The sequence below is a fragment of the Pelophylax lessonae genome (genome assembly GCF_965119305.1).
Source record: "Pelophylax lessonae genome assembly, chromosome: 1".
In the NCBI taxonomy this organism is placed as follows: Eukaryota; Metazoa; Chordata; class Amphibia; order Anura; family Ranidae; genus Pelophylax; species Pelophylax lessonae.
Genome location: NC_138768.1, coordinates 526,942,084 through 526,967,335, shown reverse-complemented (window position 1 = coordinate 526,967,335; position 25,252 = coordinate 526,942,084). Strand labels below are relative to the sequence as shown.

Genomic DNA, 25,252 nt, shown 5'->3' with positions numbered 1-25,252 from the left:
AGCTCCTGCATCCCCACGGGGCTTCAGTCATCGCCAGCATCTCTTGGACTAAGGGAAAATAGCCGATGTGACATTGAGCTACACAAACATGGCCGCCGGTTGGAGACGATCCAAACCAAGGGAAAATGGCCGCCATGACATCACCGGCAGCTCGAGAGGCCGAAGCATGCTGCCAGAATCTTCCCTGTGCCCTCTGAATGCTGCACCCTCTGCAAGGGACCCCCCAAAAGGTACTGTACTTCCACAGACAGGGCATACATTAGTGGAGATCCTGCAGTGCATTATGCACCGGTCTCTGCACTGGGACCCCCCTGCTCTACACGCACACAGCAACCAATAGGGAATGCACCTACGGGTCTCCTACACTGGGCCCCATCCATACTACCAGGGCAGGACACACACTATCCCAGGACCCTTACAGAGGGGGGGGTGGCAGGGGACACCCCAGGGGTGTCTGCTGCATCCTCTGCCCTGGAACTCCCAGCAGATTTCAGGTCTGGATAGGGTGGAGGGAGTGGGGGAAGCCCAGCTCAATGAGGGATTTCAGGATAGGAGGGAACATACAGGCAGGTCTGACCATCCCTGGAGGTTACCCGCATCCACCGCAAAAAAAACACCAAAAGGGGAGAGGGGGGACTATACTTACCCTTTCATGGTGCGGATAACGCTCTAGAGAGAACTCCTCTCCACCGAAGTAGGGGAGCTGTCGGCGACTCAGACCCACACCTGGTCGTATGCGACCCTGAGAAACGTTTAACTCGCGGGTCAGCCTCGGTTCGTGAGGCTATGTTGCTGCCAACCTAGCACGTAGCTGCGGTCTGCACGCATTTGCGGGCTGAGGGGACCACTGGATCTAGATTTTACAACCCATTGCCAAGCCCGGATTGATTGTAGATCTCCCAAGAGAAAAAACAAAAAAGATGCAAGGAAGGACAAAAAATTGCTAGGACCAAGATATCCCAGAAGGTATGCTAGGTCCTTACCCCTGACTAGACAGATTAAAACGTATTACCTAGAGCAGAGAGGGGGGTTATATACCAGCTGAGGATGGCCCAGGGGTTTTTGTTGTCCTACTCCTGGAGGAGGCAATATAACCCAGTAGTTTTGATTTATGAAGCACTGTGTCCAGTGCTGAACGAAAGAGAAACGTTAATTTTACACATTTATATAAGAGATTGTGTTGGGTGCTGGCAGCTATAGTAAGTATACATGAATCATACATAGCAGCTCACAAGAGTGTAATATATAAAACTAATATTTGATCCAGAATACTAATGATATCTTGTGGTTTATAACCACTTGCCGTAGCTGCACTGCCTATTTACGTTGGCAGTGTGGCTCTCCCAGGCAAAATCACGTAATACGCGTCATCTGCCTGGGAAGCCACTAGGGGGCGAGTGCCAATGTCATTATTACAGTAACAGTGCATATTTTTAGCACTGATTACTAGAGATCGACCGATTATAGGCAAAGCCGATATATAGAGGGCCGATATGGACTTTCCCCGATATATCGGAATCGGCTTTTTATTTACCGTTATTGCCGATATTTCAGGGAAAGTGCTTGTACCGGGTTGCTGCCTGCAGCTAGAGGCATCAAGTGTCAAAAATGTCAAGCAGGGGTCCAATCTGTCCGCCGCAATGTTGCAGTCCCGCAAAAAAAAAAAAAAAATCGCAAATCGCTGCCATTACTAGTAAAAAAAACAATAAAAATGACAAATCTTTCCAGTAAACGCAATACATTTTGCGAATTTTTTTACCAAATATATGTAGCAGAAAACAAAATTGGCCTAAAATGTTAAAAAATGTAGATTTTTTAATCTTTTTTTTTTTTTGGGAATGTTATGTAGCAGAATGTGAAAAATATTGTTTTTTTTTCAAAATTGTCGCTTTTTTGTTTATAGTGCAAAAAATAAAAAAATTGCACAGGTGATCAAATACCACCAAAAGAAAGCTCTATTTGTGGGAAAAAAAGGACGTCAATTTAGTTTGGGTACAGTGTCGCACGAGCGCGCAATTGTCCGTTAAAGTAACGCAGTGCCGAATCGCAAAATAGGGCCATTGAGCAGGAAAATCTTCCGGTCTTAAAGTGGATAAGATACTGCAAGGGACAGTGTTAAAGGAGATTTCAGTAATGCAGATGGTCTTTTTTTTTCCTCCTTGTGGCATAAAAGGAAAAAAAAAAAAAACAGCCCAGAGTTGAGGTGAAGTTCAGCAATTTTTTATGGGTATTTATCACTAAAAACACACCTGTAATGGTTAATGTTATCTGTAATGGTGTGCATTCCATGTCCTGCATGGTGCAGGTCAAATTAAAAGTCCTTCCTTTATGCTGCCAGACACCTCACAGTGCAGTGTGAAGAACTTGTGCCAACTGCCCACCCCTTTCTGCCCCTCTCCCATTGACAGAATCTATACGATTATTGTCCAACAACGCAAAGCGTTCTGTAAACATGCAGGGGAGACCCTGTCCATTAGTTCCTCCTCCATTCACAGAACAGCAGCATACATTGCAATATGAAATTACCATGATTCTCTAGAACTGGAATTACTTTTATTTTAATAAACAAGAGGCAAACAGACATTGCAAATTCGCATATAAAATAGAGATTGTAGCAGCACACTGAGCATAAAAAAAAAAATGAGGAAAAAAAAAAGAGGAAAAAAAAAAAATGAGGAAAAAAAAAAAATCCCTCAAACCGCTGTTATATACAATAAAGACATAACTCAGCTGCTGAACTTTGACACGGTTGGGATCTGTGCGCAAGTACAAAGACCTGCGTTATAAGCCATACTGTGGCAATGTCAGCCCTAAGCTGAATTTGAGAAAAAATTGTAATCATGTGATTGTAATTCAAAGGTTTAATACTTGGCCACATCCTAAAAGACAGGAATCTGTCTGCCCGTGACCCCTGGGAAAGGTAACACTTGAATGTATAAATTAACTGATCAGGAAAATCTTCCAGGCTCAGAGGCAATAAGCACTAAGTAGTCTGTGTTGAGGTTCCTCTGTAAACATCCTCCTGTCTGATGATGAAACCATTACGGTTTGCCAGGAGTAACATCTGTGTAATCTTTCAGTACTCCTGCCAAGTGGTCATTGTGTGTCTTAAACCGGCGTTTCTTCTGTGAGTTTGACTTCTTCCTCTTTTGTACTGGGATCTGAAAGATGCATATAAAGAGATTATTAATGGTATACACAAGCTTTCATTTATATCAGACCTACTTCTAGTATACATACTTCTGGGTAACGTTTAAACATTGACAGCTTTAACAAAATAGACTACTAATTCAATCTTACTGTGCTGGATAATCACCACACTTTCCACAGAACAATGTCCCTATTAACCACCACTTTTTCTTTTTTTGGAAAAAGAAGTCACCAATATTCCCCACCCTTCCACAGAACCATGCCCCATTAATCAGAACTTAATCCCCAGATCCATTCAACACTCAATTTATAGATCCAGGCCCCCATTAATCACTGCTTCCCACAGAACCATGCAACCATTAGTCACCACTCTTTTCACAAAGCCATCACCAAAAGTAATCACCACCCTTTCCAGAGATCAATGCCATTATAACTGACTACCCTTTTGCCAGAATAATGGGCCCATTATCAGAAAGCTCCTTGCCTTTGGTCACATTCTGCACCACTTCCTGTTGGCTACATTAAGTAGTTGGGGTCCACAGCCTCATACGACCCTCAACTCTAGTTCCACACCAGTGACTTAATCCACTAAATCAAAGGTGTATATTGTTTAGCACCATACTATGCCTATGAAGATTGTGAAGGTGGAAGATAAAGAGCATTCTGATTGAATAGCACATCTTGAAAACTACAGCCGCTTGAAGAGGCCAGGAGTACTACACAGCATATGCACAATTTTTAATACATTTTGTAACGCTAATATAAATTTACTTTTGGGGAAAAAAGTACAGAACTCTGCTGAAATACATACAACTTTCTTTGGTCCAGTTTCCTGCATAGAGGAAATGCCCTGTCTCTTCAGATAATCTTCAATCTTTTCATCATCCATGGAGTCTACTGGTACACTCCTCCATAGCTTCTGAAATTCTGAAACATAAAACATTATGTCATGCCTGGTGCATAAGGTAATACATTCCATTACAGAGGATACACATGAGTATAATATTTATGACTGATGTAGTGATAAGGTAAACCATGCAAACCATACCCATAACATAGCCAAGATAGATAGGCTGCTACCATTGGATTAAAGATGTACATGAGTTGGTTTGCTTCTTGAGCATAATTACCCAGACTTCTGTAACTTTTAGGGCTCCTTTACACTTGCTTCGACTTTACACACATCAAGACTCTTGCAATAAACATTCCCCATCTATACATGTTTTATGGTATACAGAAGGTAATGAAAAAAAAAAACACTCAGTCTCGCAACGAACAACCTGTACTAATGAGTACATGAGTAAAGATCATAATTTAGGTTGTTGGATAAGTGAATGTTTTCAGACAGTAAAACTTGAAGATACTCAGCCGCAGATAATACAATTGTTATGTCCTTTTTTTTCCTTTTTAAAAAGAATTTCCAAGAAAAATACAATTCCTTCTACCTCCTCGACCTCTCACTATAGTTACACTTTACGAAAATCACTTGCCAACAGTGGCAGGTTCCTCTGTGGCATCACAATACCAGATGTTACCAAAAGACAGAGCAGAAAATAGGCTCTGTATATGACTACATTGCATTCAAATTATCTCAGAAGGTGATTCCGCTTAATATATGAAGAGCTCAGAAAAGAACATGTTTTTCTGTGTTCCTTAACCACTTCTGGACCGCCCCATAGCAGATCTACTACTAAAGGGCGGCCCTCCTGTGCAGAATTATATTATATTATATATATATATATATACACACATACACACACACACACATACATACACGATTCATATTTTTAGCACCGATTACTCTCTTGTAGTGTCAAAAGTGTCAGTGTCCAATTGTCTACCGCAATATCGTAGTTCATAAGTTGCCGATAGGTCACATTACTAGGATAAAAAAAAAAAATAATAACTTGGCCTAAATGTATGAAAAAAATAGTTTACATTTTTTTTCATTGGATACGCTTAACCACTTGCCGCCCGCCCGCCTTCAATTGACGGCGGAGCGGTGCGACCATTATTCTGGGAAGACGTCATATGACGTGATCCCAGAATAGCAGGGCAGGCGCGCGATCGCGTGCGCGCCGCCCTGCACTGCCGGTGTCGCTGTGTCCCCGGGACACCCCGCGTCACCGGCAGGGGGGAAACAGCCAATGGGCGTGGCTGTTTCCCACGTGATCGGCTGTGTTCCAATGACACAGCCGATCACAATGGAGGCGCCCGGGAGATGACCGCGCATGCGCGATCGGGAGCGCGGTCATGTCGGTGGCACTGTGTTCCGTAGGAACACAGATGTCACCGGCGGTAGTAAACAGTCACTGACAGTGACTGTTTACTAAGTGATCGGCTGTGAATCCATTCACAGCCGATCACAAAATGTAAACAAAGAGCAGTAACTCACTGTTACTAGCTCTGCTCCCCTCATACAGTTTCCAGGTGACGATAACTGATGGGGTGACAGGTGACGGTGATTGATGGGGTGACAGGCGATGGTCACTGATGGGTGACAGGTGACGGGCGATGGTGCACGGCAGTACTGATGGCAGTCTCTGGTGACTGGTGAACTTTAGGCTATGTCCACATGTGAGCGTAGCGATCATGGGCAGAATCACCGTGATTCTGCCCGCGATCCGGAAATCATTGCAAATTGCGGGACGCCTGTGCGTTGCCCCTGATTTGCAATAGCACCCCAAACGCTGTGCGATGTTGCAGCGATTTCCACCTGCCGAATCGCGGTAACATCGCGCACACACATCGCATTACGCCCAAAAAAGATACAAGAGCTTCTTTGGGGCGTCATGCGTTGTTTGCGTGATGATGCCGCGATTCGGCAGGTGGAAATCGCAGCAACATCGCACAGCGTTTGGGGTGCTATTGCAAATCACGGGCAACGCACAGGCGCCCCGCTATTTGCAATGATTTCTGGATCGCGGGCAGAATCGCAGTGATTCTGCCCATGATCGCTACGCTCACATGTGGACATAGCCTAAAGTTCACCGGTCACCAGAGACTGCCATCAGTACCGCCGTGCACCATCGCCCGTCACCTGTCACCCCATCAATCACCATCACCTGTCACCCCATCAGTCATCGTCATCTGTCACCCTATCAATCATCGTCACTTGTCACCCCATCAGTGATCGTCACTTGTCACCCCATCAGTGATCGTCACTTGTCACCCCATCAGTGATCGTCACTTGTCACCCCATCAATCATCGTCACTTGTCACCCCTTCAGTGATTGTCATCTGTCACCCCATCAATCATCGTCACTTGTTACCTCATCAATCATCGTCACCTGTCACCTCATCAATCATCGTCACCTGTCACCCCATCAGTCATCGTCACCTGTTTGCCATATACATGCAATCACTTACTGACCGCCAAACGACTATATGCGTCGGCCATTAAAAGCTAAATACTGGGGTTATGGCAGCAGATAGCTGCCATAACCCCGGTATTTTTTTGAAACGGCGGGCGGTCAGCTTTCAGATAAGGGTGGTCCCAGTGGCAGATTCGCCGCGAAATTACCCTTATGGTGCAGGGGAAGAGGTGCCCCCCCCTCCTGCCGTGTCCCAGACGTTTTCCCAGCTTACCGGACCCGCCGGCAGCGGGGAAAACTATCCGGTCCCGGATCCTCAGAGACAGGAAGTCGAGTGAGGGCAAGATGGCCCTCACTCGACTCTATGGTCTTGGAGGACCGGAGCTACGTCAAAAGACGTTGCCTAGCAACCGGTTTAAAGGGCCGCCTTTTTTTTTTTTCTTTTTTAGTGTAGTTGTGAGGTGTGAGGTCTTTTTGACCCCAGATCTCACAATAAAGAGGACCTGTCATGCCTATTTCTATTACAAGGGATGTTTACATTCCTTTTAATAGGAATAAAAATGATCAAAACATTTTTTTTTAAAACTGTGTAAAAATAAAAAAATAATAAATAAAATAAATAGGAAAAAAAAAAAAATTAAAAGCGCCCTGTCCCCGTTAGCTCGCGCGCAGAAGCAAACGCATACGCAAGTCCCGCCCACATATGTAAACGGTGTTCAAAACCATACATGTGAGGTATCTCCGCGATCGTTAGAGTGAGAGCAATAATTTGAGCCCTAGACCTCCTCTGTAACTCTAAGCTAGTAACCTGCAGAAATTTTAAAATGTTGCCTATGGGGATTTTTAAGTACCAATGTTTGGCGCCATTCTGTGAGCATGTGCAATTTTGAAGCATGACATGTTGGGTATCTAATTACTCGGCGTAACATTATATTTCACATTATGGGAAAAAATTGGGCTAAATTTACTGTTTTCTTATTTTTTAGTTCAAAAAAGTGATTTTTTTTCAAAAAAATCGCATTTGGAAGACTGCTGCGCAAATATGGTGTGATAAAAAATATTGCAACGATCTCCATTTTATTCTCTAGGGTCTCTGCTAAAAAAAAATATATAATGTTTGGGGGTTCTAAGTAGTTTTCTAGCAAAAAAAATGATTTTAGCTTGTAAACACCAAGTGTCAAAAATAGGCCCAGTCTTAAAGTGGATAAATGGACAACTTTGTGAAAAGGGCTACTTGGATGTTAGGCGTCTGTATGTGGCCAGGCTGTGAAAAAGTGTTACACATGTGGTATCGCCATACTCAGGAGGAATAGCAGAATGTATTTTAGGGTGCAATTTTTGCTATGTACATGCTATGTGTTAGAAATATTGCATAAATGGACAGCTTTGTGTAAAAAAAATGTGTTTTAATTTTCTTTCCACATTTTCCAAAAACTTGTGGAAAAAAATGACATATTCAAAAGACTCATTATGCCTCAAAAATTATACATTGGGCTGTTTGCTTTCCAAAATGGGGTCATTTTATGGGGGTTTCCATTGTCCTGGTGCTCCAGGGCCTTCAAAAGTGCGATAGGTTGTCAGGAAATTATATGTGTAATTTGTGCTCCTAGAATGCCGGACGGTACTACTTGGATGTTAGGCCTCTGTATGTGGCCAGGCTGTGAAAAAGTCTCACACATGTGGTATCGCCATACTCAGGAGGAGTAGTAGAATGTGTTTTGGGGTGTAGTTGCAAGTATACATATGCTGTGTGAGAGAAATAACCTGTTAATACGTCAATTTGTAAAAAAAAAAAAAGAAAAAATCTTCATTTTGCAAAGAGTTGTGGGAAAAAATGACAACTTCAAAAAACTCACCATGCCCCTTTTTAAATACCTTGGAATGTCTACTTTCCAAAAAGGGGTCATTTGGGGGGTATTTGTACTTTTCTGACTTTTTAGTGTCTCAAGAAATGAGATAGGCCTTCAGTACATCAGGTGTGATCAAGTGTGATCAATTTTCAATGATTCGCACCATAGCTTGTGGACTCTAACTTTCACAAAGACCAAATAATATACACTTATTTGGGTTATTTTTACCAAAGATAAGTAGCAGTATAAATTTTGGCCAAAATTTGTGAAGAAAAATTACTCATTTGCTAAATTTTATGACAGAAACAAGGAAAAATGCATTTTTTCACAATATTTTCAGTCTTTTTTTATTTATAGCACAAAAAATAAAAACCCAGTAGTGAGTAAATACCATCAAAAGAAAGCTCTATTTGTGTGAAAAAAAGGACACAAATTTTTTATGGGTACAGTGTTGCATGACTGAGTAATTGTCATTCAAAGCGTGAGAGCGCTGAAAGCTGAAAATCAGTCTGGGCAGGAAGGGGGTGAAAGTGCACTGTAGGCAAGTGGTTAAAGCGGAGTTCCACCCAAAAGTGGAACTTCCGCTTTAGGGAGTCCTGGCCCCCCGACATGCCACATTTGGCATGTCATTTTTTGGGGGGGGGGGAGCGGGTACCTAGTTTTGACAGGTACCCGCTCCCACTTCCGCTCGGAGCGCCGCGGCGCCCTGAGCGGAAGTTCTCCTCTCCCCCTCCCTCCCTGCAATCTTCTGGGACACGTCAGAGGTCCCAGAAGATTGCCGGCCAATCACGGCGCGCAGCGCGACTCGCGCATGCGCAGTGGGTACCCGGCTGTGAAGCCGCAAACTGTAACAGCCGGGTGCCCACAGCAGTGATGCCGGCGCCGAGGCAGAGGATTGAGGCTTCCGGCGGCCGCATCGCTGGACCGTTGGACAGGTGAGTAAATGGCTGGAACTCCGCTTTAAAGCAGAAAGTAAAAAAAATTATGTTTTTTTTTTTTAAATGTTTTTTTTTTTATGTAAAGTTAAAAAAAAAAAAATGCAGGGCTGATCAAATCCACACCAAGAGAAAGCTCTGTTTGTGGGGAAAAAAATCATATTTGGGTACGGCGTTGCATGACCACACAGCTGTCAGTTAAAATAACGCAGTGTCGTATTGCAAAAAATGGCCTGGTCATGAGGGGGGGTGATTGTTCCAGAGGTCAAGTGCTTAAAATGGTAATAAACCCACACTGTTTATTTGCATTATCCCTACTATTTCTGTATGTGGATGATGGCACTGTAATTATAATAATTGAAAGAAAACATCTAAGTACACTTTTCCTACTTGATATACAGCCGTCACATGATCCAGCTCTTTCACAGCCTATCTGCAGGAATACATAAGCAGGAGGAGCTTCTAGTCCTCTGCTGCTGGTCACATGTTCAAAATAAAAAAACAGTCTTTGGAATGCAGAGTAAAATTAAATAAATAAATAATATCAATAAACTTTTAATTTCAAGTAGATATTTGTAGGACAATCTAAATCTTTATTTTTTTGTGGAAATAACCTGGCGTGAGTGGATTTCTGCCAGTCACAGGCACACCTGTGTCACACCCCTCCGGCCTGTCTTAGAATAGGAGGGAGGTAAAGCCTCCATGAATCTACATGTAATAGCCCCCAATGTGTTAGGCTAGTACGTGGGCATGGAGGAGGGAGGGGGTCGGCTGTCATTTACCACTGTGTATATGCCCACATGTTTGACTATAGTCACATGGGCTTCTCAGATGTGATAGGGAGGAAATCCTCAGCATAGAAACTCACTAAAAACTGAGCATGTGCAGAGTTGCCGCCACTACTGTAAATTCCCTAGCTGAATTGGGTACATTGGGTACATGAACAGAAGGTGGAGATAGAGAGCAGCAGGATCGACCAGTTTTTTTGCAGAATATTGTACAGAAAATTAATCTCAGAGACAGTGAGTATGAACAACATGATGGTTTTTATGCTATGGGTTTAGGCAACTTTAATAACGTTTGCATCTTCCTTTATTTAATACTCCAATGCAATCTAGTGCCATCTTGCTTTAAAAACATCACTACCTCTGGAGTAATGCACCTAAGCAAGTGAAAAACAAGAATATTAGTACATACAATGCATTCGGAAAGTATTCACAGCACTTCACTTTTTCCACATTGTGTTATGCAACAGCCTTATACCAAAATGGATTAAATTCATTATTTTTTTCAAAAGTCTATAAACAATGACCCATAATGACTAGGGATGCACCGATCCGATATTAGGATCGGATATCGGCGCCGATACTGCCACAATAGCTGGATCGGGGGATCGGTAAAATTAACCGATCCACGGCCTGATCCGGTTTTGCTGAGTCCCGGCTCGGCCATCCCTTGGTGTAGTAGTAGAGCTGCACATGACATTTGCTTGATTCTTTACATAGCTGTGAGGGAGCAGAGAACAGCTGTCAAAGAAAAAAAAAAAAAAAGAGCCTCCCGCAAATGCCTATCAACAGTTCCCAGTTCAGTATAAACACAATATGTTTTCGTCCCGTCTGCCGGAGGAGGGAAATTTAACCTCTGAAAGACTAAACCTTTTTCTGACACTTGTTACTTGCAAGATAAAATTAGTTTTTTTTTTTACTAGAAAAGTACTTAGAACCCCCAAACATTTATATATATATTTTTTAGCAGAGACCCTACAGAATAAAATGGCGATTGTTGTAATATTTTATGTCACACTTTATTTGCGCAGCAGTCTTTCAAACGCAACTAATACACTTTAATGAATAAAAAGAAAAACGAAACAGTAAAGTTATTCCAATTTTTTTTTTATAATGTAAAAGATCGGTATAAGAAAAGTCGGATCGGTGCACCCCTAATAATGACCACGTCAAAGAAGTTAGTTTGAAATCTTTGCAAATTTATTAAAAAAAAAAAAAAGAATCACATGTACATTAATTAGTATTTACAGCCTTTGCCATGACACTGAAAATTGAGCTGAGGTGCATCCTGTTTCCACTGATCATCCTACAACTTTTTTTTTTTTTTTTTTTAATTTATATCTTTATTGATTTTTTATATATACATACATTTCAAACAAACATTGTCATGATCTGACCAAACCCCACCCCCCTTACCTCCCCCCAATTGAACAGAAAAAAAAAAAAGAAAGTTTTTATACTTTTATGCACTCATTCCCAACATTTCTTCGCATGAAGATGTATTCCATACTATATTACCGTACTCCAGAAGGGGTATGGGGACCGTCCCCCCGTGGCCTGGGCCAGGCTCCGCCCAGGATGACCCTCTCTTAAACTCCCTTTAAGAAGAATTGGCTTCCAAGTATTGCACCCAGGGTCTCCATCTCAACTTAACTTGATCCTCTGAATTTCCCAATATGGCGGACAGTTCTTCCATCTTAAAAATCTTGTTGACCTTCCCACACCACAACTCATAAGTTGGGATCACTGTCTGTTTCCAGAAAATAGGTATGCATGCCCTTGCTGCATTCAACAGACGCAGAGTCAGGGACTTCCTATAGCTCCGCACTGAGCTTCCTGTCAAATGCAGCAAGCACAACGCGGGGTCCTCTAGTATATCCACGTTGGCTATATGTTTTATAGCCACTGCTATCTTATTCCAAAATGGCCGCACTCTTTTACATCCCCAAAAAATATGTACCATATTTCCATCCTCCAATCCACACCGCCAGCATTTTCCTGAGACCGCCTCTTTTATTCTGTGTAATAGTGATGGGACTCTATACCATCTGGTTAGAATTTTATACAGTCTCTTGGATCTTACAATCTAGTGACGACTGGTGAACTAATCTCAGGATCTTATTTATCTGCTCTTTTGACCACACGGTGTTTAACTCCTGCTCCCATTTTTGGATAAACGGCAATTGTTGGTCTCCCTCATCTTCTGACAATTGTGTATAGAACCTTGAGATCAAATGGCCCGTCGCGTTACCTGTTCTACACATATTTTCCAGATCCGTTAGCTCTCGTGGTGCATACCCTTTCTGCCGAACTGATCTAATATAATTATACAACTGATAAAGGCTGAAATAATCAAGCGATTCTCCTGCACCTGTCTTAAGTTCTTCTAGGGAGGGCATAGGCCCATTTTGCCATATATCACCTAGGCGCCTTTTACCATTCTGAGCCCACCTACGGAGTCTGGCATTTATACACCCCGGGGGAAAATCCGGGTTCCCCAAGATCGGTGTCATCGGAGATATACCTGGGGCTACCCTCCAATGCGACTGAATTCTCTTAGTTTCTTTTATAGTCGCTCCCACTGTAGGATGTTTGAGAATAGCGTCTTTTGATTCGAACACCGACCATGGGGCTGGGGGGGTTAGCTGACCTGATTCCTCATTCTCTAAATCCACCCATCATTTGGTAAGTTTATTGCAGTGCCAGTCTACCACCCTTACTATATGGACCGCCCTGTAATATCTCAGGATATCTGGTAATCCCATCCCACCTCTTACTTTGGGTAAGGCCAACGTCTGCATCTTAATTCTCGGGGATTTGTTTGCCCAAATATAGGCGCGGAGTATGCCCTTGATTGATTGAAAGAATTCTTTTGGAACTGCTATTGGAATTGTCTGCATTAAATACAAAATACGGGGTAACACATTCATTTTAATAACGCTACAGCGCCCAAACCACGTCACTGCCAACAGCTGCCATATTCTAAGATCTGCTTTAATCTTTCCTACAAGCGGAAGGTAATTCTTTCTATAGAGATCCGCGGGATCTGCCGTTAACTGTATCCCTAAGTATTTCAGCGTATCTGAGGCCCATTGAAACGGGAACGCTGTTCGAAGTGCTCTCTCTTCTTGGTCAGATAACGATATGTTGAGTGCCGCTGATTTAGTTACATTAATTTTATAATTAGAGAACCCACTGTATGTTTTCAGGGCGTCTAAAATATTTGGTAATGAAAGAGAAGGGTTAGTAGCAAAAAACAGCAGGTCATCCGCAAACGCGGCCACCTTGTGTTGTTCCCCCCCGCTTTGGATTCCCGCTATATCCGGAGAACTCCGAATTCTGCACAATAGGGGTTCCAGACACAACACGAATATAAGCGGGGATAGAGGGCACCCCTGCAGTGAGCCATTAGAGATAGGGAAGTAACTCGACCTCCATTCATTTACCCTAACCGCAGCCGTAGGGACCGTATATAGTGCCAGTATAAATTGCAGCATTTGTGGTCCCAGGCCTATGTATGACAGGGTGGCCCGGATAAAATCCCACGCCACACTGTCAAAGGCCTTTTCCGCATCTGCTGCGAAGAGAACCATCTTCTTCCGTGATGTACGTGCCCGATGTATTAAATCTATGGCTCGGATTGTATTGTCCCGGGCCTCCCGGGTAGGAATAAAGCCCACTTGGTCGAAATGGACCAAGTCTGCCATATGTGGTAAGAGCCGATTTGCTAATATTCTTGCGTATAGTTTCGTGTCTACATTTATCAAAGATATCGGGCGATAGCTGCCGCAACACAGGGGGTCCTTCTCCTCTTTAAGTAGTAGAGTAATATGCGCCCGTAAAGAATCCAACGGGAACGCCGCTCTTCTTCCCACTTCATTGAAATGTGATAGTAGGGGGTTCTTTAAACGCTCCCCAAATTTCTTGTAATAACTTAAAGTAAAGCCATCTGGGCCAGGTGCCTTATGTGCCTTGGTCTGTGAAATCGCAGCAGCCAGCTCTTCCCCCAATATCTCGCCTTCCAAAGTCAGTACTTGATCTTCTGAAAGTGTACGCATGCCCGAGTCTCGTAAATACTCCTCTATCTGCTTCCCCTTTTCTGGACTTTTCTTGCTCCCTATTTACGGTAGGTTATATAGTGACCGATAGAAAGAGCAGAACTCTTCTGCTATGTCAGCTGAAGTGTGAACCTCCCCACCTTTTGTATTTCTAAGACGTAAAATTTGAGTTCGTCTTTTTGGGCCCCTCAATGCTCGTGCCAGCATCGCCCCTGGTTTATTTGCGTATTCATACAGGTGTCTTTTCAACCATAACATATTTCGTACTGTCTTTTGGAAAAGTATCTGATTCAATTCCTCTCTTACCCGCATGAGAGGGATCAGGTGAGCTTCCGCAAGCGTTCTCTTATGCTGTCTACTCAGATGTTCAATTTTAGTTAGATATTCTTTAATTTTCGCCTCTCGCTCTCTTTTACGCTGTGCACCCAACTGTATCAGAACCCCTCTTATCACGCACTTGTGCGCTTCCCAGATCGTGGAAGGTGAGAGCGACTCCGATGTATTTTCAAAAAAGTAGTTATGTAACACCTCATCTATCTTCCCCTCCGTTTCCGAGGATTGTAATAATGCCTCATTTATGCGCCATGATCTTGGACTACAGTTTTTTGATTCCCACTCTATACTCACATACACCGGAAAATGGTCAGAGATTGAAAAATCTCCGATATCGGAGTCTGTCACTAACGGCAGGTCTGAATGGGTAACCAGGATTCTGTCTATCCTACTATATGCCTTGTGGATTGGAGAATAGAAAGTGTAATTTCTCTCCCCTGGGTGCATCAACCTCCATGGGTCGATGAGGCCCAGGAGGGAGATCTCTTTTTGTAGCCTTCGTAATTTAGCAAATGACATATATGAACTTTTTTGGAGGTATCCAACAGAGGTTCTGGGGCATAATTAAAGTCACCTCCCATCACTAAGTGCCCTTCCCGGAATTCCAAGACAACTGGAATCATTTTCTGTATAAACATTACATGCTCATAGTTGGGAAAATAGACATTTACGAGGGTTACCTCGACCCGTCCTATCCACCCCTTCACCAACACGAACCTACCCATTGGGTCAGCCAATTCTTCTTTCAGAGTCCAATTCATAGCACTTGATATTGAAATGCTCACACCCTTTGATTTAGCAATAGGGGATGTAGCGTGGTAAACCCATGGAAAGTCTTTATTGTACAATTTTGGTACTGCATCTTTGCGGAAGTAGGTCTCCTGAATGAAAGCTATTTGTGTAGCATCTCGTTTTAGATCTCCCATAAGTCTCCTGCGCTTCTGTGGGGTTGATAGTCCCCTCACATTATAGGTCGTAATCTTACAACCTGCTGCCCCCCCCCCCCCCCGGGTCGCCCCACCTCCAGCCACCATTGTGGAACGGTCCCCTGCCCCCTACGGCCACACAACCTATGCGAGAAAAAAAATAAAAAAATTTTAATAAAAAAAAAAAAAATTGACAAGAAAAGAAACCCTCCTTCACCCACACAAGTATGTATATACTGTTTAATACCCACTACCCCTACCCCCCTCTAATGGTTATCTAAACCAGCGCAACCAGGCGCTATCTACTGAGGGGGCCGTGGTTCCCAAAACCCCGCGAGCAAGCCACTGTACCTGGACACTCTCCTTCAAGAACACAAGAGGGAAGAAAAAAAAAGAAAAGGCTGGGCTCCAAAAAATTGGAGCTAAGAAAATGGGCTCTACTCCCTCTCACCCCTACCGTGGTGGTAAGGATGTAGTCCCTATCTTATCACTGGCAGACAGTAAAACTATAAATTTAAAGTGTCCAGCTAGAAGAGGTCTAACTCGGCGGACGATCGCCTCCCTTCACATAATGTCAATGTCCTACTCCCCCCCCCGCCCCAGAGACCCCCTCTTACGCCTCCCGATCTAGTCAAACTACCCCGAGCCAGGTCGCAGATAAAGGGGACTTAATTGCTACATGGTCAGATCCCTTGCTTGTGCCTTTTACTCCTATCACTCTATGGATTCCCCTCCCCCCTCCCCCATCACCCTTCCTGAGGGCCCCGGGGCCCCCTCACCCCCCCTTCTGCAAAACATCTACCCTCCCCTCAACTCCATCTTAACCCTTCAGACTTGCGCTAGGTCCTGGGAGGATCTCTCTTACTCACTTCTAGTTGCTATTAACCATAACTATTCCCTGAGTCACTATATCCTCTGTATACACCCTAATAGTGATTTAAATTTGGTATTATTAAGTCTCACATATCTTCTTTTTTATGTCTTAAGCGTGTCCCGCACGAAGTGAGGGAACACTTTCAAATTACCTCTACCTCAGTGCCCCCTTCCCTCTTAACCCTTAAGATCGTGCTCCGGCCCTCCATGGCTGGCAGGGGCACGAATAGAAACAAAAAAAAAAATAAATAAAAAAAAAAAACACCTTGTGAAGTTATTGTTGATTTATACAGATACAAATATATAATATCCAACTTTCCTGTGAGAAAAAAAAAAAAAAAAAATCCAAAAACGCACACCACAAATCCCCCATAAGAAAAACTTGAAAAGCATGGAAAAATAACACAGATCACACTAAAAGTAACCCCCCCCCCCTTCCCCTTCGAGGGTGACTCAGATAGTAAGGACATATAAAAAGTAAAACAGAAAAAATGCAGAAAAAACGCCCATATCTTGACAAAGCAAATGTTCGAGGCGGGTGTGGGGATACCAGGGACCTCCACACATCTTAACTTTCCCCCCTCCCAGAAAGAGAGGGAGAAGAGGAGATAGGGAGAACCCCAGAAACAAACAAAAGAAAAAAAAAACGCATGGGAAAAACCGGAAAAATAAATACAAACACAAAAAAAAAAAAAAACATGGAATAGTCCAGGAACCTGTGTGCAGCACTTTTAGGTTCGTTGTATTAATGTCTCCTTGTCCTGAGCATCTGTTTTGCTCCCACCTCTATCTGCTCCAAATTTCACCCATGTTGTATGGCTTAATTCATGTAATAGTTCACGGAGTTTCCTAGGACATCTATCCAGTCACTCACATGGACCGGGGCGCACCCCAAAAATGTAAAGAGCCCGGGGAGCTGGTCTGGCCATTTCAATAAGAACGTTTCTCTGTCTTTCACCACTTTCAAATGGAAGGGGTGTCCCCAAAAATAGGTTGCTCCCGCTTTTCTTATGACCTCTAGGAGGGGTTTAATTGCGGCTCTCATCTTTAGGGTCCCCCGTGAAAGATCTGGCAATAGTTTCAGCTGAGAACCTTCATACTCAATCTGCCCTTTTGCCCATGCTTGTCTCATTAAGTCTTCTTTAAGTGAAAACAGGTGAATCCTAATCAGGACATCTGGGATTAGTTCTGTTACCGTCCTTCGGGGCGCTTTAACCCTGTGCACTCTGTCAATTTCCATTTTTTCCATATGGGGTCTCTCCAACACACCATTCAAAATACCCACTACCGTGGTTCTGAGCTCTGGGCCCTTTACGGATTCAGGCAAGCCCCGCAGTCGAATATTATTCCTCCGGCTGCGGTTCTCGCCATCAAGCTGCTACAGCCGCAACCAGGTGACTTGTTTTTGCTCGTGAACTTTCTAATTCAGAGATTCTGACTTCAAAATCACATTGTACTGTCTCTGTATTCACCAGTCTGCCTTCAATTTGGTCAACTTTTTGTTTTAAACCACATATTTCCATTTTAATGTCACTCACGATTGCTGCAGCCATGTCTTGGATATCCTGTTTCGTCGGGATCAGCTTTACAAACTCACTCCACTCCGCTGTTGATGGTATTTGGGGCTGTTGCTGCATAGTCAGGGATGCTTTAGGCTCTTCGTTACTTTGTTCATGCGATATATCCATTACTAAAGGCTTCTTCCCACCAGAAGAGACCCCAATAGATTGAGTGTTTGTAGCTTTGGGCCCTTTCTGCTGAACTGCCATTCCTGAGTTTGTTTGGCGTTTCTGTGATGCCTTGGTCCCAACAGTGCTTCGTGATGCCACTGTGCGTCTCAGAAAATAAGAGGTGATGTCTGTCCTTTTCTCTAGGGCTTGCTTCTGCTCCAGGCTGGCTGCTTGAGTCATATATACAGGGGAGACCAGCAACCTCTGCATCTATTGTCCCAGCTGGCCCTCGACCCCGGCTCTCCTCCTCCACAGCCCCTCAGTCTTTCACCCTATGCTGTACCTCTCTCACTCTGAGGCAGGGTCCCGCACATTCAGCGTATGACCGCCTGCTTCCTTGCCACCACCGCTGCTTTATGGCTCCCCGAGCCTGGATTTCCCCATTACCGTCCTCCGTGAGCCTCGGGCCCCGCTCTGCACCTAGCGGGGGAGGGGGGGAGAGCCGACTCACTCACTGCACGGCGCTCTCTTCCACCAAGCAGAGCTCCTCACTGCTCGGCCTCTCACGGAGCCATTGACGAACCACGCCCCCCGCAGACAGCCCTACAACTTGATTGAAGCCCACCTGTGGTAAATTCAGTTGATTGGACAGGATTTGGAAAGGAAAGTTTATTTAAGTGGATCCAACTGATTTTATATTCTTCATCCATTTTTTCTTATTTATTGTCTAGATATTACTCATCAATTATATATATATATATTTTTATCCAATACTATTTTACACCTATTTGCATACATTTTTTCCTTCACGGTTTTAGCACCATTACTAATTCCTCACAGAGTTGTATCCCCTATATTCTTGCACATATTTATACTTGTCACATATATGATGCACCCGACACTTTATTAATTTAGGATTCACAGTGGAGATAGATATTGAATACACATTTAGCATCATTGTTGGACATACGGAATCACTAGTACACTTTGGCAGCGCCATACACCTTCCTCTTTACCTTCAGGATTTGGAAAGGCACACACCTGACTATACAAGATCCCACAGTTAACAGTGCATGTCAGAGCACAAACCAAGCCATGAAGTCCAAGGAATTGTCTGTAGACCACCAAGACAGGATTGCATCAAGGGACAGATCTGGGGAAGGGTACAAATACATTTCTGCAGCTTTGAAGGTCCCAGTGAGCACAGTGGCCTTCATCATTCATAAATGGAAGATGTTTGGAACCACCAGGACTCTTGCTAGAGTGGACCGCCCAGCCAAACTGAGCGACCGGGGGGAGAAGGGCCTTACTCAGGGAGGTGACCAAGAACCTGATGGTAACTCTGACAGAGCTCCAATATGTCTCTGTGGGGATAGGAGAACCTTCCAGAAGAACAGCCATTTCTACAGCAGTCCGCCAATTAGGCCTGTATGATACAGAGGCCAGACGGAAGCCACTCCTCAGTAAAGGACATGACAGCCCACCTGGAGTTTGCCAAAAGGCACCTGAATGACTCAGACCATAACAAAAAAAATTCTCTGGTTTGATGCAACAAAGATTGAACTCCTTGGCCTGAATGACAAATGTCCTATCTGGAGGAAACCAGGCACTGCTCATCACCTGGCTAAGACCATCCCTACAGTAAAGCATGGCGGTGGAAGCATCATGCTGTGGGGTTGTTTTTCAGTGGCAGGAACTGGAGGGAAAGATGAATGCAGCAATGTACAGAGACATCCTTAAAGGGTAACTCTACTTTAGTGGGGAAAAAATAGCAAATAAAGAAAAAACTGGATTTTTGACTTACCGTAAAATCCTTTTCTCTTAAGTTCATTGACGGACGCAGTTCTCGGATCCATATCGTAGGGTTATACTACCCCCTACAGGAGTAGGACACTAGGCAGAAAAAAGTTCTGGCTATGCCTATAGGCAGTCCTGAAGGGTAGACCCTCTCTCTTCCTGCATAGGATGTCAGTTTTGTATCAAAGCAGTGTCAGAAAAGTAACACCAACCCAACTCAAAATAGAGGGGCTGGTAATGCGTTCGTCAATGAACTTAAGAGAAAAGGATTTTACGGTAAGTCAAAAATCCAGTTTTCTCTATCGTTCTTTGATGGACGCAGTTCTCTGAGCCATATCAGTAGGGACATCCCAAAGCAGTGCCATAAAATGAGGGGTGGGATCAGCACAAAAGAACAAATCCCCAAGGCTAAACATAGCCAACCAGGCAACACAGGACTCATCAGAACAAAAGATGAGGCCCACATGTAGCAAAACAGTAAACACCCTCAAAGAAGGCCAAAAGCCTTCCAGACAGCAGCCAGCAAACTTTGCGTCCAAAAAGGCATCTGCAGATGCCAGCACATCTACCTTATAAAATTAAGTAAAGGTGTGAACAGACGACCAGGTAGCTGTCTAGCAACTTAAAGCACAGATGCCTGTATGGCAAAAAGCCCAGGAAGCACTAGGCGCCTGAGTAGAATGCGCCAACACAGGGACGGGTAGGACCTGACCCGTATGTGAATAAGCCTGCACTACCGTCTGTCCGATCCATCTGGAAACAGTCGCAGCAGACGCAGGCAGCCCATGTCTTGGCCCATCCGTGAGTACAGAGGGCGAACCTGACTTAGTAGTCACAAAGTACACCTTGAGTGCCCGAACTATATCCAGAGCATGCAATGCACATTCTATAGGAGGCTTAGGACACAAGATGGTAATACAAACCACCTTCGGAGGGAAGGACGGATCCAGACGAAGTACAACTTGTCTCCATGAACCAACATATAGGGAGAATGACAGAACAGTGTCACCAGTGCTGACACCCTGCACGCAGAGTGACAGCAACCAAGGTGGTCACCTTTTGTAACAAGGTAGGCAGGGGATACCCCCGAATACTTGCAAACGGAGGTTCTGAAGAACCGACTGCACCAAAACAACCAAAAAAGGTCCCCAGGTGGTGGTCGCACCGGAAATACCAAGTGTCGCACCCCCCCCCCCCCCGGAAGAAGTTACGCAGTGGGTAACGGACGGCCAACGACCTTTGTAAGAAAATCGCCAAAGCCGAAACCTGACCCCTGAGAAAACTCAAGGCCAAGTTTTGATCAACTCCCCGTTGAATTGTAGCCAAGATCCGGGCCATCGAGCAAGAGCGAGGGGGAGCCCAAAGAGACTCACACCACGCAATATACGACTCTCTCGCAGAATGAAAATGGGAATGAAAGTGGGACAGGGGGGCTTGATTTTTTTTTTTTTATTTGCTTTTTTATGTTATTTTGACACCTTTTCTTTCATTTTTTTTTAATCATTTTTATTGTTATCGCAGTGAATTTAAATTTCCCCTATGATGGCAATCTGTAGTGACAGGTACTCTTTTTTAAAAAAAATTGGGGTCTTTTAGACTCTAGATCTCTCCTCTGACCTTAACGCATCTGACCACACCAAAATTGGTGTGATAAAATGCTTTCCCAATTTCCCAATGGCACTGTTTATTTCTGGTGAAACAGAAGTCATGAATTGCTCGTAGCTTCCGATATCTTAGACCATAGAGATGATTGGAGCCATTCTCATCTCCAATCAGCTCTATGGCTAGATAACTGAACCACCGACTGCACTCTCGGGTTAACCGGTGGGACAGGAGAGCCTGAGAAAAAACGTGGAAGGTGGGGGAAGGCGGCAGGGGGGGGGTCCCCTCCCACTGCATGTAAAAGCAGTCTAGCGGCCAATTATCCACTAGGATTGCTTTTACATGTAAGCCGACCGCTGGCTGTAAAAAACGATACCAAGATGATGCCTAAATCTGCAGGCATCATCCTGGTATAACCACTCAAAATCCAGCAACGTACCAGTACATTGCTGGTCCTTGTTTGGCATATAGTGTAGGTTTTTTTTTTTTTTTTTTTATCAGCACAGGAATATTGTGTAGTATTACACACCATTAATCACCCAAACAACCACCCACTGAATTTAATGGTGGGTATACATGACAATATTCCACGTATACCTAAAGGTATTTTAACTGCAGTGCTGAAATCAGCCTATCACCACAGCTGCTGCCAGCAAAAGGTATCCATATATGCTGAGCGCAAACGCTGTTTGTGTCAGAATATATAAAATCAATGTGGCAGCTGAAGGGTACCTGCAAGATAAACAAGTTAACAAAAGAATGAAAAAACAAACAAAGTACAGTAAAAGTACAGTAGGAAGTGTAGAAGAGCATAAAAAATGACTGACACGATAACTGTTTTTGGCTTTTTTATGTATTTTTTTTTTTTCTTCAAATGTCGAGCTCCAGGTTCCAGGTTAGGGTCTCTCAAAATGACAATAGCCATCGAACATCTTTTGAGACCCTGTGTAAATGTGCCCTAAACTGTGCCGTGCTGTACCCTATGCTAATAATCCACTAGTGTGTGGTAGCGACGGAAACAGTCACCGTGGCAAAGACCAGGTCGGTCAGGACAATAATTTCGGATGTCACGCCTAAATCCCCGCTTGCTGCAGACACGGCATCTTTTTTGGGGGTACTCGGGAGGTATTCCAGAAAATGTCTCTCATGCAGCCGGCTCACTGCATCTGGTTGGGGAATTTGGGAAGGAGCACCAGCTGGATACAGAAGGGCTCCGATTATCTCTTCTTGGAATTGAAAGAAGGATAATGTTCCGGCAGACACTTTGTATAAGACAAAAGCATTGTAAATAGCCAATTGAAATAGGTATACAGACACTTTTTTGTACCAGCGTCTGGCCTTACGGGCAATTAAGTACGGTCCCATCATCTGGTCGTTGAAGTCTACCCCTCCCATTTTGCGGTTATAGTCGTGGACACAGAGGGGCTTCTCAACAACAACACCGGTGACCGTAGTAATTTGGACTGCCGTGTCTGGGTGAATGGAGGACAGAACGAAAACGTTCCGTTTGTCCCTTCACTTCACTGCAAGCAATTCATCGCACCTCAAGCAGGCTCTCTACCCCGAGCTCAGTGGGGCATTTACTAGCCGTTGGGGGAAGCCCCGGCGATTAGATTGCACGGTGCCACAAGCGCCAATTTGTAATTGAAAGAGGTGTCTAAAAAGTGGCACGCTTGAATAAAAATTGTCCACGTACAAGTGGTACCCCTTTCCGAATAAGGGTGACACCAAGTCCCAAACTATCTTGCCGCTGCTCCCTATGTAGTCTGGGCAGTCGGGGGGCTCCACAGAACTATCTTTTTGCTAGCAGGAATCAGTGCTGATTGTGCAAACACTGCGTTTTGGGAACACTAAACTATGGGGACGCTAGTATAGTTCTGATCAGATCAGATATTAATCTGTTTAAACACTATACTAGTAATGGAGGTGTGTGTGTGTGTGTGTGTGTGTGTGTGTGTGTGATGTGTGTTAGTGTACTTGACTCTTAACTGACGTTAAATAACGGTGGTGTAATGGGACCCTGACGCTAACTAGCCTAAGTTGTGTCGAGCGTGACACTAATACAGTGATCGGTAATCACTGTATATAGTGAACACTGTGACAGGGCAGTGAAGGGGTTAACTGGGGGAGATCAAGGGGTTAAACCTTTATAGGGGATAGATGGCGGGAGGCCTAAACCTATTTGGGCTTAGCGCAAATTAGGGTCACAAGTGACACTAAATACAGTGATCAGTAGTTATCTGATATACTGTATATATTAGTGCACTGTGTGATAGGGAGTGAAGGGGTTAACTGGGGGAGATCAAGGGGTTAAACCTTTATAGGGGATAGATGGCGGGTGGCCTAAACCTATTTGGGCTTAGCGCAAGCGCAAATTAGGGTCACAAGTGACACTAAATACAGTGATCAGTAGTTATCTGATATACAGTGCCTTGCGAAACTATTCAGCCCCCTTGAACTTTGCAACCTTTTTCCACATTTCAGGCTTCAAACAAAGATATAAAACTGTAAATTTTTGTCAAGAAACAACAAGTGGGACACAATCATGAAGTGGAACGAAATTTATTGGATATTTCAAACTTTTTTAACAACTAAAAAACTGAAAAATTGGGCGTGCAAAATTATTCAGCCCCCTTAAGTTAATACTTTGTAGCGCCACCTTTTGCTGCGATTACAGCTTTAAGTCGCTTGGGGTATGTCTCTATCAGTTTTGGACATCGAGAGACTGAAATTTTTGCCCATTCCTCCTTGCAAAACAGCTCGAGCTCAGTGAGGTTGGTTGGAGAGCGTTTGTGAACAGCAGTTTTCAGTTCTTTCCACAGATTCTCGATTGGATTCAGGTCTGGACTTTGACTTGGCCATTCTAACACCTGGATATGTTTATTTGTGAACCATTCCATTGTAGATTTTGCTTTATGTTTTGGATCATCGTCTTGTTGGAAGACAAATCTCCGTCCCAGTCTCAGGTCTTTTGCAGACTCCATCAGGTTTTCTTCCAGAATGGTCCTGTATTTGGCTCCATCCATCGTCCCATCAATTTTAACTATCTTCCCTGTCCCTGCTGAAGAAAAGCAGGCCCAAACCATGATGCTGCCACCACGTTTGACAGTGGGGATGGTGTGTTTAGGGTGATGAGCTGTGTTGCTTTTACGCCAAACATAACGTTTTGCTTTGTTGCCAAAAAGTTCGATTTTGGTTTCATCTGACCAGAGCACCTTCTTCCACATGTTTGGGGTGTCTCCCAGGTGGCTTGTGGCAAACTTTAAACAACACTTTTTATGGATATCTTTAAGAAATGGCTTTCTTCTTGCCACTCTTCCATAAAGGCCAGATTTGTGCAGTATACGACTGATTGTTGTCCTATGGACAGAGTCTCCCACCTCAGCTGTAGATCTCTGCAGTTCATCCAGAGTGGTCATGAGCCTCTTGGCTGCATCTCTGATCAGTCTTCTCCTTGTATGAGCTGAAAGTTTAGAGGGACGGCCAGGTCTTCATAGATTTGCAGTGGTCTGATACTCCTTCCATTTCAATATTATCGCTTGCACAGTGCTCCTTGGGATGTTTAAAACTTGGGAAATCTTTTTGTATCCAAATCCGGCTTTAAACTTCTCCACAATAGTATCTCGGACCTGCCTGGTGTGTTCCTTGTTCTTCATGATGCTCTCTGCGCTTTAAACTGACCTCTGAGACTATCACAGTGCAGGTGCATTTATACGGAGACTTGATTACACACAGGTGGATTCTATTTATCATCATTAGTCATTTAGGTCAACATTGGATCATTCAGAGATCCACTGAACTTCTGGAGAGAGTTTGCTGCACTGAAAGTAAAGGGGCTGAATAATTTTGCACGCCCAATTTTTCAGTTTTTTATTTGTTAAAAAAGTTTGAAATATCCAATAAATTTCGTTCCACTTCATGATTGTGTCCCACTTGTTGTTGATTCTTCACATAAAAAT

The 25,252-nt window shown here is 43.9% G+C and overlaps 1 protein-coding gene across 1 annotated transcript in view; it reads right to left on the bottom strand.

Annotated features, from left to right (window-relative positions):
- Positions 1-2,665: 2,665 nt before the first annotated feature.
- GTF2E2 (general transcription factor IIE subunit 2) overlaps positions 2,666-25,252 on the bottom strand; it is a 194,267-nt gene continuing 171,680 nt past the window's right edge. Inside the window, exons 6-7 of the mRNA XM_082243449.1 lie at positions 3,962-4,077; positions 2,666-3,161 (exon numbers count right to left, since the gene is read on the bottom strand). Of these exons, the coding sequence (XP_082099575.1) occupies positions 3,042-3,161; positions 3,962-4,077 (236 nt within the window). The 3' untranslated portion in view covers positions 2,666-3,041. The remainder of the gene's footprint in view (positions 3,162-3,961; positions 4,078-25,252) is intronic.